This window comes from Cyanistes caeruleus, chromosome 1, assembly GCF_971803275.1.
Source record: "Cyanistes caeruleus chromosome 1, bCyaCae1.hap1.1, whole genome shotgun sequence".
Taxonomy (NCBI): domain Eukaryota; kingdom Metazoa; phylum Chordata; class Aves; order Passeriformes; family Paridae; genus Cyanistes; species Cyanistes caeruleus.
This window is the reverse complement of record NC_141701.1, coordinates 75925487-75946861: the sequence shown is the minus strand read 5'-3', so window position 1 is coordinate 75946861 and position 21375 is coordinate 75925487. Positions and strand designations below refer to the sequence as shown.

The 21375-nt window shown below is 36.4% G+C and overlaps 1 protein-coding gene across 3 annotated transcripts in view; it reads left to right on the top strand.

Moving 5' to 3' along the window:
- The window catches only part of RETREG1 (reticulophagy regulator 1), a 66029-nt gene that overhangs the window by 17607 nt on the left and 27047 nt on the right, over nucleotides 1-21375 (top strand). For all 3 annotated transcript variants that reach the window (XM_023922133.2, XM_086898260.1, XM_086898271.1), the window contains exon 3: nucleotides 823-853. In XM_023922133.2, coding sequence (XP_023777901.2) covers nucleotides 823-853 — 31 coding nt within the window. The remainder of the gene's footprint in view (nucleotides 1-822; nucleotides 854-21375) is intronic.

Below are 21375 nucleotides of genomic sequence, written 5' to 3'. Positions count from 1 at the left end.
GAGTATTAAAAGCCCAGAGGCTAACTTATAAACCTAAACAGAATTTGATTTTTTAAGCTCTGTGCTGTATAAATCAACACAAACATTGAATACCTTGCTAGCTGGAAGGCAATGATTTAGGTAAATTCACTCGTACCTGTAAATAATATTTTTGTAGTGAGCAAATCCAGGATGTACCACTCTCATGTTTGTGTGATTATTTAACCATTCATTTTAGAGATGAGGATAGGAAGATCTCTGTTCCCTAGCTTATAGAATAATAATTTACAGTAGTAAACTCATTTATTTTACTAATGCCTTTGATGCCATTGTAGACAGAGTTGAAGAAAAATCAGGTTCTCGAAGTAATAGTGTAGGAGTCTTGTAGTAATGAATAGAAATCAATGAAGTGCCACTCGCTCCAAAGAGCAGAAAAAGTTCTTCCCAGTGTAACACATCTGTGTAGCTGCTTCATGTTTCCAGCCAGCCACTAGATGGCAAGACTCTTACAGATTAATGAGGAATGTAGGGTGGTTGTCAGTGTATAGAGGTAAAGGGTATGTTGATGTAAAAGTTATGTTCATTATCATCTTCATGACATCCTTCCATGTGGAAATATAGCAATAGAAGATCCTGACTTCTTCTGTTTATGATTTTAACTGTCTGTTAAGTTTACAGAAAGCAATTCAAGAACAGTTGCTGTAAGATAATATAGCTTTCCTGTTTGACCAATACAGAGAATTCCTTGGTCATTTTGTCCCAATTCTGAGCACGTTCTATGCATAAAAAATAAAAATTCTGATTTAGTGCACTGTGTTTCATCTTACATTCCTACAATTGCAGGTGCACAGCTTTGGAGGACCATCACTGGCAAGTAGGTATTTTATTTTTAATGCATGGTTATTTATTACTTTATTTTTTATAGCTGGCCTGGAATTTTTTTTAAAGTCTGTTTTCCTGTAATAAATTGCTGAATTATTTTGATCTTAAAATATTTTCTAAGTTTATTACTGCTTGTTCATAATTTTTAATAAATAGTTTCCTCTGATTTGAGTTATATTAACTCAAATTTTATAGAATGTTTCTATAAATGCTTTTTCTTACACTAGGATTATCATGATTTGTGTTTTCTGGGAATTAGTGCTTTCTTTGAAAAGCAGAATAATACTGTGTTGGTCAAGAAGGTAACTTTTAGAACTTCATTATACCAGTGCTGATGACTAGAAGTAGGTAAGCTTGCTGGAGTTTCTCTTTAAATCAACACACGTAATTGATCACTATAATTGCCAATAAATATTAGTTGATAAACCTATGAATAGAAATTTATAATTCTGAAGCCTATTGACTTGTCATTGACCTGTCTTAGGCAAATGTTTATGTCATATTAGTGTAGAGTATATAATTTATTTAATTTGTTGGCAGTTGTGTTGGTTCCAGCCAGGACAATGTTAATTTTTGCAGTAGCCAGAAGGTGTGTGGCCAAGACCCAGAGGTTATTCTCTACCACTTCTCCTCATTTTCCAGGGATGTGGTAAGGAGTCCCTTCCAGGTCAAGTAGTATAGCAGCAGGGTCAGGTTTGGTCGGGGTTTACACATGGCATGTGAATCATTCACCTGCCATGTACACTCTGATAGTGTTGCTGTTACTGTTTTTTATTCTTTCTCATTGCTGTTTCCTATAAATTATTCTTATTTCAATCTGTGATCTTTACATTTCTGTCTCCATTTCTCCTGTCCAGCCCTCCACAGGGGAATGTGAGCGAGCAGGGTATGGTTTGGAGTGTTTCAATGGGAACACTGAACTGGGGAACATCATTCCTCAACCACAGCAGCAGTATAATCAGGATCTGAATGATTTACAGACAATCCATCTTCAGAACAAAAGATTGCGTATTTATGGCATTATTCTTCTAAACAGACCACTAGAATTTATTATATATCTGACATCATTTGAAAGCATATCTGCTGGCACACTATTGTCTTATAGCCTGACACTGAACAAACAGCAATGCAGAGTTGAAAAAGGGAATATGCCATGTTTTGTTCTCTTTCTAGAGACAGATACCAGTATCATAGCAATTACAGAAAGCAGTTCAGGTGTGCATCTCCTGTTCAGTTTCATACCTCTGAACTTCCACAAGTATGAAATCTCTTCAGACTTTCCTATAAGCATGAAATGGAGCAATATGGAATTGATGACAGCTTAGATCATGAACTGAGCAGAGTAAAATGCATCTTTTACCATAGCTGGTGCTACTTCATGTATCTGTGTAGCATGGCAGTGCTTCAAAAATTTTAATTGAGAAGCTATTGCTGTGGCACAGTAGATTAGTGTGATTTATATTTCATTTCTTCCACCTGTTCTTTGTGAGAGAAATTTACATAAAATTAGTAAACTGTCTTTTGGGGTTTTGAATCTGACTTACCTGTCTGTTTACATTTGAGAAGAGGAAGGTGAAGAAAGTCAAATTGCTTGTGAAGTGAAAGGAAACATAGGTTTTTGACTGCCTTTTTTTTCCATGAAAAAGAATTCTACAGTCTGATACATTTTTTTTTTCTTATTCCCCAGTTCGTCAGATCCCCAAACCAACATAGTTTATTTTAATGAAAATAATATAAATAGTACTTTAAATATCTTGGATTCACATTTTCAGTTGTTCAGAATCTGGGACTTGATTTGCTGTTCTGTGGGGAGACAATGCAGAGAGTGAAAAAGAGAATTTGATGAGCTCACCATAACTCGTGCCCTTAGGTAATATAATACAAGCATTGTATGTGTCCATCTAGCCCAGCATCTGCTCTCTGAAGGGGTCCAGCCAGGAGAAGCATGACCTTGGGTAATGTCCTGCATTAAAGCAGGACAAGCGTGCAGGGTTCTCCTGGTGTACTTTCCCTACAGCTTCCTTACCCCCACCCCCATCCCAAGCTGTTCTAGGTGGACCTTCCATCAATTTGTCTCATTGCTTTTGACCTTAAAAACTTCAGCTGTTGGCAACATCCTGTAGCACAGAGATCCACAGTGAACCATGTGCTTTTGCGAACAGTCTTCTGCTTGTTTACTACTCTATAATAGTTTGTAAGCTCTTCCTTTATTTTTTTCTTGTTGGAAGAAATACTGAGCAATTACTCTCTATTAGTGTTTCCTGCAAGCTGTGATTTTATAAGCTTCTGTCCTGTCCTGTTCTCTTCAGTTCATGACTGCTTAATTGTTCCTAAAATAGAGGTTCTCTGAATTTTGATGTCTTTATTGTGCTTTTCTGCATTTTTCTTCCATTTCCGTGTTCCTTTTTGTTGAAGGAACAAGATTACAAATAGCATTCAGGGAGATCCTTGGACTATACATTGTCCCTCTCTTCTTTTAATAATAAATCCCAACACTGATTTATTTTTTTTTAACCTCTACTGAGCTCAGAGATGATATTTTCGTGGATATATAATCTCAAGTTAATGTCTTGAGCAGTAAAGATCAGCTAAAAGCCCATCTGACTTTAAGAGTTTTTGGTGGTTTTTTTTTCTCCTTGAATTTCTTCACATTTCATCTGCCTTTTTTCAAGAAATCATGTGATACTTGATTAAATTCTGCTGTTGCTTGAGACTGGTCTCTGTCTTTACTAGAATAATTCCTCTAATTTCTCATGGCTTCTCAGGCTCCATAAAAGCATTTGGTGAGAGACGTTGTTGAAAGCCTCCTCAGAAATCCAGGTGAATTTTTATAGACATCGGTGCTCATCTAAAAGCAGGTTCACTTTTTGAAAGGACTGAAGGTTTGTGATATGATGTCCTTTACAGCTTACATTAGGACAGGCATGCATGTCCTTTCTTAGTTTTCCTGACAGTTTGCACAGAGCAGAGATGAGTGTTCAGTAGTTTGCAGTTCTCTGGCTCTTGTGTACCTTCCCTAAAAATAGATATTGCTTTAGACACTTCACAGTCCTCTGCCTTAAGGCAGCTTTAAGAGACACTGTTTAACACAAATGAAATTTCAACTGTTGCACCCAGCCTTTCATTTGTAGCTTTTATAAGTTCACATAAAGACTGATTTGTTTGCACAGTGGGTGAGTTTTTCTGAATGCTACTATAAATTTTGACTGTGTTGAAATTGAAAGAACTGCTGTAAGATGTTGAGGCTGGGTGCATGGTTCCTTTTCATTTTACTCAAAATTGGATATGAAAAACTGTTTTCATGTTATCATATATAAGCAAAACTTGCCAAGTGTATCCCCCTATCCAGCAGAGAATCACCTGCTCCTAAGTAACTTAGAGAGAAAAAATGTGGTAGGTCTGTGATACTTTCAGTTAGAGACTACACCTATTCTAATAAATGTCTATTCTAATAAATTAAATGTGTGCATGATTTTTCTGTGGCACCACACCCTACAACCCTGCAGCCATAGTTTGTAACTGCCTTAAGGTCCATCCAGAATGGTTGTGTGCAGGCAGGAAAGGATTTCTGGTCTGTGCCAACTTGGAAACTGCTTTGGATTGTTTTGGCAAGTGCTAGTTGGCATCTGCCAAAAACGCGCCAGGAGCTGTTTTAATGGTTTAACTGTAGACCTGACCAATTCTAGTGCCTGACAGAATTGTCACACAGTTTATTTTATCAAAACAGATGTAGAATTTTCTGAACAGACTCATTTCCTGCCCTACATTTTTATTATGTGATTCTGGTTTTGAAAATTAATATCAGTCAGTCACTTTAACAGTAGAATGTTTCATAAATGGTGGCACCAATTTCTGATGAGTTTTGTAGTGAAATGGTAAACTTTTGCTAGTTGGAGGGTGAATTACTGACTGGGACTGTTCTGAAACTTGCATTTTTTCATTGTTCATGTGCATTGTGTATTTTGTCTGCTGCATGTACATTCCAAATATCAAAGACTGAAGTACTTTAGTGAAAATGCTGTTAATTTGTGGCACTTACTTTTGGTCCTCCTTCATTTTTGTTGAGCACTGCTGATTAGTCAAAGCAAGAATACTTTTTTTCATTGCATTATTTCCCATTTCATTAAATGCAGAATGCTTGTTGTTTCACCTGTAAAATGTGTCCATGTAAGAAGACCTGTGATTGTATTTCTAATGGAGTCATTTAGTACTATTTTAAGTTTAAAATTTCAAACTAAAGATAAGCTGAACCTTCCTTAGGGAAGGTAGCACTGTAGCCCCTTTTTTTCCCTAAATCTGGTTCTGTTTCTGAGGAGCTGCTCTACTGGTATCTTGCCATTTTTAAAAATGGGTGACAGCTGTTAAAGGAGCACTGGAAAAGGTCACTTGTTAAATTACTCTTCATCATTATAAAGCTGTTTTATTTCTTCCTATCCTAGTGAGATTTCTTTGAAATCTGGTGCTTCTCTAGTCAGTAGATGTATTAGAATATCCACAGGAATTGTAGCACACCTTCATTTCTTGAGTGATTAAAAAGGTCAAATTAATATTAAGGCAAAATTATTCTTTTATAGCAAGCCTAAAAAAACCCCTAGTTTCAGCCTGAGAAGGGACTAAACAACAGTCCTTTTAAATGGCCATCAGAGAGTGACTGGACAGAATAATCCAGAAAGAAAGGAGTTAGTGCTCTGAAGACCAGCAGCTCTGCCTGCATATCTTGTTTTCAGTCCCCTCTTATGTTTTATCATTTTCTCAAATCAAAGCTACTGACTTTTGGGAAGAGCCTGGCCTGACCAGTCATGGTGTTAAGGTCCCTATTGCACCAGTGGCTGCTTCAGCCACACAGACTGCAATAGGTGTGCAGTGCTTACTCTGTTATTATACGTTAAATGTTTTGGATGTAATTCTTTGGGCTATGAAAATAAATCCTAAAAGAGTTCTCCTGGCCTTGTAGGTTGAAAGAAAGTTTTTTTTTTATTCCCAAAGCACTTGTTATCCTCTGCTCCCAAGAGGAGGGAAAAATAGGCAAGTGCAGCACCATGAACAGCATGTGTTGTCCTCTGCTGCTTATATGATCAGGTCAATGAAGATTTGGAATTCCGTAAGAAGAAACAGTAACATTTACAATAGAAAAAGGACACTTCTTGGTCCAAGCTTTTAACTGGCAGCTGTCTTCACTGAAGCACTTCAGGACTTGATGTTGAAAACCATGGGTTAATATTAAGCACCCTTGAAGCTCGGTAGTTAGCTAGCTGGGATATTTCTGAAATAATAGCCTTCACTGATTGAAGGTTACAAACAGACACACACTGGTTATTTTCTAAGCCCAGGACGTTCCTGTTCCTCACCACCTGTTTCCTCTAGTCCCTTCTCTGTGGATTCCTTTTATGAGAGTTGGCTGTAGTGATAGTTGTGGACTCCCAGAGCTATCGAAGTTGCTGCCCATTTCTAGGCAAGTGTTATTGTTTAGTAAGTAACAACCTCCATTACTGGGGCAGCTGATGTGACAGATCAGCTTCAAATTCAGGTCGTAGCTTTTCCAGACCTGAATTCTTTTCAGAAAGCTCTTTTGAGCTACACTGATTTCACACTTGCATCAGACCAGCTCATAGACATTTGTATGCATTACAATGGTCAGTGTGTTCAGAAGAACAATATTCTGTGCTAGCACCATTCAGAGCTTGACAGACTTCACGTAACGTGTGGCTATTGGGCTTTTTTCTAAGAAGAAGAAAAAATAAACTTTTGAATCTAATCATAACTCCATAATGCACTTGTGCAAAATTATTCCTAATATGTCACCAAGAGCGATAAAAAAAGTCTTCATGTTGTCCCTAAATATAAATGAGACAGTTGCCCCTTTCATCTAATTACCATGCTTTGTTTATTATGTCAGGGGCTTTACATACCTCTGATTTGCATATGTTTTGCCTTCTGGGTTTGCTTAAGACAATCTGCAAGTCATGTGCCTAAATATTTCTGATGTAGTCTGCTTAGTCTAATTTCATGATCAATAGAAAAAGATTTGAAATTTTCATGAGATCCTGATCTATCTCTTCTCAAACAAATGTCTGTTGGCTGCTCAGGTATATTGTGTCTTAGTGGTGCCTGTTTCCCTTGAATATGTGCAGGAAGCCTAGGGTGGTGAGCAAGTGAGGGCATTTACAACCCTGGTGTCATTGTTCCCTGTTGCTCTGAAGGCCTGTCTGTTTTGGAGATGCCATGACTGCTGCTGGCTACAATAAGAAGCTGACTCTTGCCACAACACACAGGAATACCAATCCACAGCAGTAACAACTGCAGGGCACAGGGACTTGATTTATTTACCACTTTGTGTATGTAAAGTTTCTCTGAAATGAGTCTCAGGCACAATATGATTGTGTATTCAGATCACTCTTGAGACACCAAGGATATGCTGCTTCACTGTATCTCAAAATAAAAGTCCTGTCCTTCAGGGTATTGCAAAGAGATTTATTTGCAGATGAGTGGATTAGGAAATAAGAGGTCTTTTTCCATTAGGAACTCAAACAAGATCAAGGCTGTAGCAGAAGTGTTTCTGTTTTACACTTGTTAATCCATTTCCTTGATGTTATAGATAGGAACAAAAGTAATGTAAGCCAAGGGCAGTTATGTGGGCCAGTCAGTACCAAAACACAGCACCATCAGTTGCAGTTTCTGCTGCACAATCTCTTTGTCTTGTTTTGGTCATCCAGACAATGTCCATTCCTCATACAGCCCAACACAACTGCATGAAATTTGGTAACAGACTGAAGAAAATACTTCCTGTGGACCCACAGCAAGGCAGAGGGCAGAATATAGTCTAACAGATAAATAGATACAAATGGGCTCCAGAGAGCAAATATTTGCTTCTTCAGTTATTTCAGTGTCATCTGAAGGCATCTTGAGTGCTCAGACTTCCATCCTTGGTATTTCATAGTGGTTGCTGTTCTGTTCATTTTGCCTCATATATTCATATGAGTTTGTGTTGGAAGATGTATATGGCTGAATAACATACCTCAAACAGTTCTGCTTCAAATATGGTTCCCTCAAATGTTTCTTAATATATAAAAGCTATTGCAGTCCTTCAGGAAGTGGATGCATACTTGTGGAAATTAAATGGATATTGAGTTTTATTTGCAGCCTAAACCCGTGCTTTTTCAGTAGCCACTGTATTGTTCAAATACCAGATTGCAATTGTCTTTTGTTTTATATAATGTGTTGCCACAACTAAGGCAGCAATATGTGTGGTGGGTTTTTTCTAAAGGCACTTTACACATAAATGATCAAACTTTCTGCAGATTGCAGAAAGAATTGCCTACATTGCAAAAACCTCTTGATGTTTCAATTTTATTTTTTTTTAATATTGTACGACCTTATTCCTGCTTTCTGGCTAGTTATTTCCAAATTGTTAACTACCTTTCCAAGTAATTTATTCTGCTGGATTTGTTTGTTTTATATTGATACATGATAAAATCAACACACTAGTAAAATTTTTATTACATGAGCAAAAACCAATACTTCAGTAGAAATGCTGTAACTTTGTCAAAAGTGTCACATTTAGTCTGAAAACTGTTTAATATCTTTTCCTATGCAATTACAGGAAAAGGTTGGTGGTTGATTGGTTATTTTTTTTTTGTTTAAGAGGAGGGGAAATGAGGGATGTTGCACAGCATTTGTAGGTGTCATGTATCTCACTGGTAGAAACAGTTGGCTTGTTTGGCTTGTTATTTTTCTTATATTTGCTGGAAATAATATGTAGTGCATATAACCAATTTCTTCTCACATAGAGTGGTTTGCAAACTTTTGAAGTTTATTCTCTGTGGTTCTCGAGTAATTTGGCTATAGCTCAATTCTGTCTTAGCCATCACAAGGCATTTTCCTCTCTTCCTTGTCCCCAGAAGCTCAACTCACCTTTCATTATGGAGGGTGCACAGAAGAGATAAGGAGGAACTGTTGGAATCGTCCCATTTCTTTACAATTACCAAATAAATATTGCATTCCTCTTTCTGTAAGCCCTACTTGTCTTCTGTCTATATTAATTAAAGGTTAAACATTATCTTGGCTACAAGAGCACCTTCTGAAGAAGGGCAGAAAACAAAAGACCAGCAGTATTGTATCATGTAACTGGGACTGCTTTAACTGTTTTTTCAAGGATATATTCTAACCCAGTTATGTTTGCAGAAACTGTCATTATTCGTGTGTGAGTATCTGTATTGCTCTGAGCATGATGCTCAAACTGAGCAATACCAGTAAGCACTTAGCAGTATAATGTAAAAGACATGCCTTGTGCTATATATGGTAAATGTCTTGTAAATGCGTCTCAGGCATTTTTTTTTCCCCTAAGACTTGTAAATAACTCAAGTAGAAATATTCTCCTTTTCCACTGCACTGCTTGTTTAACAAGTTGTTTTTTATTTTGCATTTATGCTCTTGGCTTGTCAAATATAGCACGTTCCTGATGAGTTAAGGTAGCTGATTTTGTGCCATTTCCCAGTCTGAGCTCCTATATATTTTGAACCCTGATTCTGGCCTTTGCAGTGTCTGCCACTCCTCCTGGGGTATTGCAACTCACTCTTCTGACGGATTAAGGCAAATACTGAATGAAAATGTTAAGGACATAGCAGTCTCCTATAACAAGGCACTTCTAATACCCTGCCCTTGCCCCTGCCCTTGCCCTTTCGTATAGCTTTTCAATTAAATGTGAAGTTATTGGGATTGTATATATGCTGTATTTTTGCAGTTTGCTTTTAAGTGTCATATAGCAGAATTTTAAAAACATTGTAGTAGTTGAGATGTATGCTTTCAACTTTTCTTCACAACAAGCTGTGTACTTTTTAAAAAGAAATGTGCCTTACTTTTACTTTTTTGGATACTAAATAATCCTTGACTGCTTTAACAGCTTCTTAGCTTTGTTACTAACTTGCTCAGTATCTTTATAATATCCAAGTGAGAGCAGCTGATCTAAAATTGCTTGGATAGCCTTTTTTTTTTCCTAGCTTTACTTCATAAACTGTAATTCCTAGAGAAATGTACTCCTCTACTTATTTGTCCCACAATCCTGTCTGTTCTTCTACTCCACTTGCTAGCTGTAATCAAAAGTATTCAGAATTATGTTAAATTTTTAGTTCTATTTAGAGAGCTCTGAAACCATTCCATATTGTTTATTTTGGGGTTGCAGTACTGAGATACTAAGGAATCATACGGAAGACGGCTGTTTGTACCTCTGAGAAATTTTTTTCTTCTGTTCTGATAACAACAGTGTTCTTATAAAAATATTTAATTACCATTTTAAGATTCAAAAGAACACATCACGTAGTCTGATTTGACAGCTGTTTTTTGGTCTTGATAATCTCACAGTCAAGTGATTTCAGTTATAATTTCTAAGCATATTGCTTGAAAGCTTTTTTGGGGGGAGCAGTATTCTGTTTGTATCTTCTCAGGGATAAACAAATATTATTCATTTCTTTAGCCAGAAGGATTAATTTCACAAAAGAGCTCAAGCCAATTTCATGTGGAGGCTTCAAAAGATCGTTATACTTAGCATTGTGGTTGGACTGGAGGATCCTGAAAGCCTTTTCCAACGTAAATGATTCTGTGATTTTACTAGTTTGCGTCCATGCTGGAAAAAAAAGTTCATCTGGGCACTGTGAGATGTGTATATTTACTATACTTAAATAAACTAAGTTTGAAATACTTATTTTTAAATTTTTTTAATACTTTATTCAAGTTAAGTCAATGCCTCCATGATTAAATATGTGAAATAAATACATGACATAAGTGCAGTCTGTGCAAACTACAGGGTGTGCTGCATTCTGTGCCAAAATGGCTCAGTAATTAATTTCCTTTGTTACACATTGGTAAAAAATTAAATGCTGTACTGAGTTGGAAAATATAGTCTGTGGTGATGGGAGGATGGATATACAGCCTTTGTCATTTTTTGTTTAAAGATAATGCATTTTTTCTTCAGCAATTTTCAACATTTAGTAAAGCCAGCTCCATTCCATGTTTGATATTTTGAAGTATGGAGCTGCAGTCACTGTTTAGTTATTTGTGAGAGTTTTGCTTCTGGTCTACTTTGTCTGAAATGCAGTTCTGTTAAAAGTATCTGTGAGCCTGTGAGCACTGGAAGGTGGATTTGCCCGTTGTGAACAACCTAAGAGCTGCTAATTCTGAGCTGACCCAGTTCTGACATGCTCACTGGCATGTCATGTGCCACCCGTATTGTCATCACTGGGGAAAAAATGCAATCTCTCCACTGCTGCCTGCCATCATCTCAGCTTTCTCATGTCTTTTCTTTTTTTTTTTTTTTTTGTCACTGTGTTTATTGTAATGGTAGAATGCTTATTTTGATCACAGCACTAACCAAACATTATGTAGAAGATACTTAAAATTGAAGGTATTTGGGTTTTTGTTTTAGTTCAGCTTTTTTCTAGCACTTTAACTTCTTAAAGCTGATGGAGTTGAAAGGAAAGTTATAAAGCAAATACAGAAAATTGTACAGAGGGAGGTGAGTGGAGAAATGAACCAGGGATTCACAAGGAGAAAATCGGTAAAACAGTTAGTGTTGCTCTGAACCTCTCCCATGGCACTCGTCCCTTTCTCAGCTTTGCACATTGTCAGTAAGGGATGCTCAGATCTACTCTTCCATCTTAGACAAGAGCAAGTATGGTAGGTGCTGCATTTGAATTTGCAGATTTGTACAATGTGGCCGCCTGCTGTTTGCCAAGTTTTCCCAGCTTTCAGCAAGGGAGTTTGGAGGTGCCCTTCACTTTTTAATACTTTCATATTTCTTACTTATACAGCAATATTGACACCAGTATTTTTTTACTAACTGAGCTAAAGCTTAATTACAGGGAAAACAAACCATACTCTCTTCTGAGATGTGAGCCACACTTTGGCCATACAATGAAAACTACCAGCTTCTCTTAAAATACTTGCCTGTCCCATCTTCATGGGTTGACTTAAGCCTGTGAACATCTCTGTAGAGAAAATCTATCTGAAAAATTGCAGAGGAATTGTGCTGGTACCATCCATCTCCAATTACTTTTTCTGTTTTCAGAGACCCCTTGTGAAGCAAGCAATTAATCTTGTTGTGGAGTGCAACATCCCCACAGAGAGTATCAAATTAATTAATAGGGCAATATCTGGTTACCACATGAATCTAGTGAAACATTGTTTTCTGGCTGTTCTTTAGCAGGTCAGCTTTTTCATGCTAACCATAGCATCTGTTTCTCCTTCCCTATTTTCCTTTCAATGCTGCTTGGAAATTGTCAGTACTGGCAGGCACACTTAGATATTGTTGTCAATTCTGAATATTACTGCATTTTCAGTATAAATACTTTGCTTTGGGTTTTGTTTTTGTTTGGTTTGGGTATTTTTACTTGTTTCTATTTACAAATTGTTATTATAAATAGAATGCTTCAGCAGCAGGGTGTAGAAGGATACACACTTAATTTGGCTGCCAGCCTAAACAGCATTACAGGAAAACCTGTCCAGGGATGTGATTGACAGGTACTTTGTCAATAAGAAAGTGAAACTTGGAATCAAGTGTATGTGGTAGAAAGTGACAAAGACCCCTCATATCTTAAATAAAGATTCTTCCATTTGAAGGATCCAAGAGGTTTGGACATAGTCTTACAAAATGTCAGCCAAAAACTCATATGTTGAACTTACTAGGTTCAAGTTACAAGAACTGCCTCTGAAGGGTGGCAACAGCCTTCCCAGCCGGCTCAAACAGGGAAAGGACATGACTTGGATTCAGTCACATCATTTTGAACAGAACAACTGGTCACTGCTTCTGTCAGGTCTCACCCTGAATATTTATCCCTAATCCAAAAAGATTTTTAACAAGTACTCTGTATTCTGTGATTTTCTTATTTTTGGTTCGAATCCATGTGTCTTGCAATTTGTAGTTGTGACTATGCAAGAAGTAGCTTCATATCAATACAGCAGAGCTGACACTACTGACTGGACTGCAATCTTGAATTCCTTATTTTCAAGTGGAGATACTGTATTCCAAGGCTTTGTAGACAGAATAAACTGGGAAAAGTCTATCTCTTCTAGTTCAGACACTCCAAAGAGCTTAGGCAGATGTAGTAAGATGTCTAGACAGTCAGACCTTAGCTGCACGTTGTTGTAAGTTTGAATTGGTTAACAGGCAATGGGACTTTTCTTAGAGTACCAAGGTACCAGGCCTTGCTAAAGAGGCCAGAAGCGTGACATACACCTGAAATCCTTTTTCTAACCATTTGTAGTTTACACCATAAAATAAATGTAATTATTGCCTAGTCTTGTGGAAGCAGCCTGTCTAATTGCCACAGAGCTGCTGGATATGTTTGCCTGCCTCAGAGATTTGTTTTGCTTGAAAATGTAATGTTGCTATTTTCCACATTTTTTATGTATTCTAAAATGTACATATTACAGAATTAGATGGGCTACATCAAATTAGTGCCTAAATTAGCAGAATATTGTTGCGGCAAGTACCAGACACATGATAAGTAAAGAATGACTGCATTTTTGGTGAGTGTAAGAGTGTGAATGGAATGACAGACCTCAAATTGCTCATCAGGAGAGAAGTTCACAAAGCTGACCTTTTCAAAGGGTAGAGTAAATTTAAGCAAAAAGGGTAATGTTAAAATGGTCATGTCCTGTGTGCCATGTTTGTTCCATTGCACATGTAATATTTTTTTGCCATCGGTGTTTTTATTCTATTCTTACCACTTTCCATTTTAACAGTTGAACAACTGTGAGAGATAACTGGCAATCCTGAGGTCATTTGACTTGTCATCTTAAAGGGTATTTATAAACTATAGCATTCAGGGAGCCCCCAGTGTTACCTTAAATAGAGATACTCCTTTTAGGATTAAGAAGAAAATTGGACTGTTTCATTTTGGAATGGCTTTTCTTAAATGTAAGTCTAATGATGATTGATTAAAAACTCCGTAAAAATGGGTAGCAAGCTTAACCATATTCTGTATTTTTATATTATCACTGAAGACTGCATGAAAATCAAATGGAATGGCTTATGCTAAACGTGTGAAGAAGATGTTTTTCTCCTGCAAATACAAGTAGCTTTTATCCTCTTTTAATATTGGCCTATATTAACTGTTTCCTGTAGGCAGAAATGCTGCTTTTGCTATTTATTTTTTTGGGAAGAGTAGGGTTTGTTTTGCACAAACAACAAAAGAATAGGTTTAATATATTGGCTGTCTCCCAACAGCCTATTGAGTTAATTTCTGTCAAGTTTTCAAATTCTAAACAATTTTTAAAGGATAATGGAAATATGAGGGTAATAAGTAAGAAAAAGAAGCAATCAATTTTGATTAATTTGAGAACTTGATAAAAGAGGCAAGAAACATTTGTGATCAATGAAACAAACTGTTTAGAAATATATACTAGTTATTGACATGGAGAGAAGAGGACATCCTTGCTTAGAATATTTTGAAAGGTGATAGTCAAAAGATCAGAAGAAGTAGAGTAGTCAGGTTCTTTCTATAGTAGTCAGGTTTTGACCTTTAATTGCATCTGGTTTGCCAAATGCAAGCATTAGATTACAAAACGCATGACGGAAATTATTTATAGGGGACACAAGAACATATAGTTGTAGTCGGGGTTTTTTTGATTTTTTTTTTTTTTAATGCTGCAGACGGCTGGGTGGTTGTAACATGTGAGGGTGTGCTTCCCAGCCCAGCATCTGATTAGTCACTAATTTAGTAAGGAATGTCCTGGCACAGTTCTGTTGAAGCATGTGAGCCTATCAGCAGAATAACATATTATATTCTTTTAGGTGTTTCAGCACACAGTTGAGTAAAACAGCTCAGCTGTTTTGAACCAAACTTCATGGTATGCCTTCCAAGTCTCCTTTTCTTCTCTTATTTCTTATTGACAGAAGAGATGTTGCATGTTTACTTAGTAAAATATATTTAATCATTTAAATATTTTTTAATTAATATTCCAAATGTTTTAGAGTCTAAATAACTTGGAAGATAAATTCTAGACAGCTATAAGTATTTTATTTTTACACTACGGGAAGCAGAAAGTAACATATGCTCACATTCTGCATGTTCTGCAAGTTTCCACACTCAGTGAATACAGATGATCTGACATATTAAGGTGACGGGTTTAATTAAAAATTTCAGAGATAAATATCTGCTGTAGTGCAAAACCATGTTCTCCCAAGTCAATCTCTATTTTATGGCCACTGCACCATATGACACACATTTCCTTTCCCCAGCTTAGATTTTCCCTAGCTCCTCTTCCAGAAGTTCAGCCTTTTTTTAACAAGTGCCTGGATTAGTAGTATGATTAATAGATCACTGATGTAGTTGTGGCCATTGAGGTTACTGTAGGTTAGTTCAGAGTGAGAGGTAATGGTTAAGAGAATCTCACAGTGAATAAAAAAATATCTGCTATTTGTGCTGGAACAATTCTGGCAAATGTATTCATAAGAGATTTGAAAAGGCAGTGGGTAGTGGGATGGCCAGGTACCAAATTATTCAAGAAAATTAAGACAAGGGCCACCTATGAAGAATTTCAGAAAATCCTTACAGGATTCTTTCTCAGTAAAACAGCATCTGAAATTCAGTGTAGGTAACTGTGAAGTTATGCAGAAATACCAGTACTAAATTCCCATATAAAATAATAGTGTCTGAAGATGACTGTAACCACTCATGACTAAGAATGGATATGGTCTCACAAAACCAGCATGGAACAACAGATTAAATCTAGATTAGAGCTGTTCAGTATCGGTAAAAAAGACATGCAGGGAAAAAGTGATTACAGTCACATGCCACTCTCGTAAATCTATTGTATGTCCAAATCCTGAATATTCTGTGTGGGACTGATCTACTATCTTCCAGAAAACAGTAGAGGAGAAAAAAAATAATCCAGAGCACAGAAACAAGGTAAACCAAATACACAGAACTATTTCCTTATAAAGAACAAGTAAATGAGGTAGGATTTTTGAAAAGAGAAAATGAATAATTAAAGAGAAATACAATAGAGATCTCTCAAAATACCACACAGGACATACCTTCTCTCTCACACTTTTGGAATGAGGAGGCATCAAAATAGCAGGCAGAGAGCTGAGAAAAAATAAAAATATGTAATAAGTTTCAGAAATCCTTTATACATGAATGTTTCGAATATTAGAAGTATAGATGGACTTTAAATTTCACAACATTTTTTTTAAAGAAACTTAATTGGAGGCTTTTAAATAAAAAATCACCATCTCTGACTTTGAAAGTCCCCAATTGTTGAAAGCTCTGTTGTAGTTTATGGAGCTATCATTATGTATTTTGCCATATTTTTATTCTGTTGCTTAGGTATTCCCAGGTATTTGGTTTTGGCAAGCGTTAAAGACAGGGCACAGGGCTAGATGGGCTTCAGCAGACTCAGTCTAGCTGGTCCTGGTAATACAAGCATTGATATTTTATTCAGTTAAGTGAGACTGAAATAAATATAGCTATTTATATCTGCATTTTTATGTAAATTGTATATAAATGTTAAACTCTCAGAAATCTGAGAAGGGCACGTGAGATAGCTGTTGCTCAATTTTAGATGGAGTGTTTGTTGCTACCACCACATTCCAAGGGAGTTGTAAGGTCAGTGTGTACCTTAACATCACACTTTTATGCCTTTAGGCATGAGATCAGAGTAATATAATTAATCAGAGCAACAATATCTGAGGTTTGCACGTCTGATCTTTAAAAACATACTGTTCTAAACACATGAAGCTTGCCGTAGAACACCGAGATGTGTCTGAAAAATTATTGTATGAAGTTCTCATGTCAGAGCTGTGCAAGAACAAGCTGTCTCCATTGTGTTTGCCATGAGCAGACCACTTTCTTAGAATGCGCACCTTTGACAACTTCTTTCTTAACTGGTTAGCTGAATCAGATATTTTTTGTTATAACTGAAGTCTCAAAGTGTGGGAATTCAGCTAGAAACTCAATATGATACACAGAAATAGAAGTTTCTGAAAACAACACATAGGTAGAATTTTTTTGTTAAAGTTTCGAATACTTTGCTCAAAATTCTTGCAGATGTACTTGGAAAATACTTATTTCTCCAATCAGTAATCAAACGCAAAACATACTGAAGAGGCTTTTTTTTTGGTAATGAATAATTTTAGCAGATAGAAATTAGTCTTTTGGGGCTTTCTTAGTCACTGAAAGGAGGTGAAAAGCACTGCAGGTTACTTTAAAAGCAGTTGAAAAATTATGTATTTAAAGTGCTCTGAATGTTTCCCAAATAAATTATTTGGGGGGTTGGGTTGTTTTTGGGTTTTTTTGTGGGTTTATTTTATTTTGGATTTAGGAGGGTGGTTGTTTTGGTTTGTTTGTTTGTTTGTTTGAGTTTTTTGTTGTTGTTTGTTGGGGTTTTTTAATATGAAAAAACACCTCTCTGAATTAAAGTAAAAGTCTGAGTAAGGAGGATTTTTTCCCACCCTCCTACTTCTCCTCTTTATAGGAACATTTATAGGAACATTCAGGGATATGGGTTCAATGATCTTTATTCAAGATTCTAAAGGAAACAGAAAAAACTGTAATAAAATATTGTGTGTTTTACAGATTTATATAGATACATAAGAATTTATATATAAGTAACTTCTAAATTGAAAGCTTTATTTTTCAGTCTCCTAGCAGCAAATTGTGCTTTAAAAATGTATTTCATACAGCTTAATAAAAAGGATTCTTTATACATCTTTTGATGTCCATTTAAAAATGAGGGAAAAGGAAGCTGTAGTGATGACAGGAGCGGCTGTCATGCTGTACGATACAAGTGGTCCATACCTGTGTTCTAAACGATCTTATGAAATGCACTGAATTTAAACAAAAATTAATAGTAAAGGAGTAGGGAATGGCAAATTTGTCTCTGGGACAAAAGCCTAGCTAAGTGAAGTTAGTTTTGTCTTCCCAGCAGTTCCTCAGCCCCTCAGCGAATTGTCATGCGTCCTGTCGTCCTCTCCAGGCAGGGTGAAGGTTATCGGGTGCTCTGCCCTTCTGGCCGAGTGCTCTGGCAGCGCTCGCCTGGCCAGCTCGGGGGATTCCTCACAACTCAGTCACAACTCAGCAGGTGCCCTTGCTGACAAATGGGTTAAGCTGCAGGTCCTCATTGATCATAATCCCTTGTCTGAACCTTCTTGACTTCTACTAGCCCAGGTGCCATTTGACTGTAGTTTTTGGGGGTAGGTGTGGTTGCAGGAGAGCGCTGAGTTCTCTCTTGCAGTCTTGGCCGTCCCTTTGCCTTTTCTGTGCAGCTGTGTGGTGTTACATTGGCCTCCCATTGCTTTAAATTTGCAGATGTTTCACAGAGGACTGGATATTAGAAGAGCAGAATGGTTAGGTTTGAAAAGTATTCACTTTAGGGAACTCTGAAGAAATTGGTTTATCCAGTCACTTCAGGATAAATTTGGCTGTTTTAATCAGTGCATTCAGAATCAACCATTTTACCCAGCTTCTAATTGTGTATGTGTATGAATTGCCATTGTGTGAAATACACTGTTGCTGTATATAATGTATTTCTTACAACTGCTGCTTCTCATTATTACCTATCTTACCCTTCTATGTTGTCACAAGTGATACTATATAGAACTATTTTCTTTAAGTTTTGGTGTTAGAATTTAAGAAGTTTATATCTGCTTTCTCTCGAGCTGGTAGGGCTAGCATGTGAGGTCAAAATGTAATATGAACTGTGGTGACAGGTTCCTGTATTTTTTTTAAACCAGCCGATTGATCAGTGTACACAAATAAGTGCCTTCTAAAGTGCATGCATTCTGACATTTTCTCCCTGACTTTAGTTTTTAAATATTTTAAGCTTTGCTTATATAAATGTACATGTTACTGTTTTTCTTACAGTATATCAGAATTGCTAACTTGCTGTTACAAGTGTTAGAGTTGGAAAGTAGCACACAGATATAAGCACAGATTACCAGTTTCTCCATCATATGAAAATAAAGCCTTGAAATTGAGTCATGTTAGTGACAATTTAATCTTTTCTTTTGCTGCAGCTTCACAGTTTTATAAGCTTCCTCACTGAGACTGAAGAAAGACAATTCTAATGAAAAAAAGCTCTTTTTAAAGGGAGAGAATATGTTTGTAATTTTAGCATTGGACATGTAAACAGTGGAAAGTTCATCTGTTGTCACAAAATAAGCAAAGAAATAGATAAGTTGATGTTAGTCAGTTGATAAATTTGCAGTCATTTAGTCATCTGTCTCACTTCCATTATACAGGCATTGAAAAGGGCTGTGGAGCTTAAGGAATCAAAATTAATCATACTTACTATGAAAACATTTGTCTAACAATTCTGAGTATTAATCAAAACTTCAGCTCTTTGTGCTGGGTTGGAAGATAGGGTTGTTGTCAGTGAAAATTATGAATGATATATAACTGTGTGCTGTTCTTACATTATAATGTACTTGAAGTCCTGCAGTTATTCATCCTTAAGCTTCTAAGGTTTAATTCAGAACTAGTGACCTGGACTTGGATCTAATTTTGGATTGCAATTGCAGTAATCCTTCTCTGGATAGATTTTCTTACGCTGCACCTAAGAAGAAATTATATGATTCGATTGTTCATTTTGTATGAACTGGCTCCTATCCTCATTTTCATAGGATGATTGCAGCACTGAATGGTAATGGTGAAGTAATCTAAGCAAACTGTGAGCATACCAGCAACATCTTTTAGACATAGGTGCTCTCAGTATGTGGTCTGAGTATCTTGCTGTATGGTCTGCTTTTCACATAGTTAATCTTTTTGTCAGTAGGAAAAGAAAACAACTGCTGAGAAGAAACAGATTCAGAGTGCTACAAAGCAAGAGACAGGAAGATGAGCAGGTTTCAGAATCTTGAGTAGCATGTATGCCTAGGAAAAAAAATGCATTTTAATGATTTTCATGTGATTTAACTGAATTACAGATTAAGAGACGAACTAGTATCTTTGTAGAAATGTGGTATAATAAATCATTTAATGAAACAATATGTAAAAGGTTACTTGAAAATTTTGAAAAATGTATTCAGTTATCTTTAGAAATGGTTGAGATCATTCCTAAGAGGGTTTGTGGTTTTTGTTTAGTCTTTTTTTTTTTTTTTGCCTCCAAAGGTTTGTTTCTTTTATAGCTCTTTAACAAGATTCCATGGCCAAAAAGTCACAGAGCAGTTGAGATTTTTCACCCTTAGTGGTAAGATCTACCTTCCTGTCTCCAGCTCCTCTCTGTTTGTCACAAAAATCCAGCATGATCTGTCATATTTGTGAAGAACAAGATTTGCTATCTTCATGTGACTAAAATGTAATAATCGGCTTTTAAAACTGCAGTTGAAGTGTCTCTTATTTCCTTTAACTCCTCTTTCTGCTTGTGTTTGAAACTTGGAAATACTGTCATGCACCAGGGAGCATTATTATGCGGGCTTTGTGAGAAACACTAAAACCTCATAATGACAGTTCATTGTTGCTGATACAAATCAGGTTTTGGTATCTGTTGATAGTCAGTCTGCTTTCATACTCAATTTTTTATGACTCTCTGAAAATACATACTCATATGCTTTGTTCTGCCCAGTGAATATTTCTTGCATGTGGTATCTTGTGTAGCTTTTTGGATGTTGCACTACTGTTTTTTTTTTTTTTTTTGTCAAAACGGAATGCTGTTTGTTTGGGGTGTTTTTTCCTGAAAATGCAGCTTGTCATCTTAAAAATGTTTAACAATTAATTATTTCATCCAGGTACAAATAAGACTCCTGCATGACATGCAGAATTCTATGAAGAAAGAAAAATTTTCTTGAGCACTTTTTTCCTTTGCTTTATTAGTCTTCGACTGTTGAAAGATTTTTTTTTCTTTTTATTTTTTTTCCAATCCTAAACCTTCATACAGCTAAATACCAGACTATGTTTTGTGTGTACTAAGTGTCTTCATCTTTTTTAGCACACTGCTTACTGCTTGTGGTTACGCCAAGTATAATACCCCAGCAAAGAACTGAGCGTGTTCAGCAGGTCCACTTTGAGGATTTTTCATTTACACTTGTATGAAAGGTTTGCTCTCTTTTAAAATCAGCCTCCTCTGTATGTCTAACAGTGTATGGAGAGACCTTGAAGTTAAATAGATGTAATAAGTATTTGCAGTTTGAAGTCAGCTTTACATAGAAAGAATCGGTACAGGAAACTTTAGCAAATATTGGTTGAAAATATGGGAAAATTTGTCATGGCCTTCAAATTGCTGAAATATGTGCAGACCAGCACATCTTTTGGGGTGTCTTCATACCTGACAGTAAAGAGCTGTTACTCAACAGCTCTCAAGGAGGTTTTCAGAAAGGTCTAGGAGAGGTCAGCTTAGTTGAAAACAGGATAGTGGAGAGAAGCAGAAGTAAGTATAATTTATTCTTGAAGTTACCCAAATAACATAAAGAACATCAGGTACTCTGGAAAGCTCTGTATAAAAATGTGGTAATGACAGCATGACGAACAACTTAGAAAAGAGGTCAAAATGTATAAATAATTGCATACTCTCACTGAAAATAAT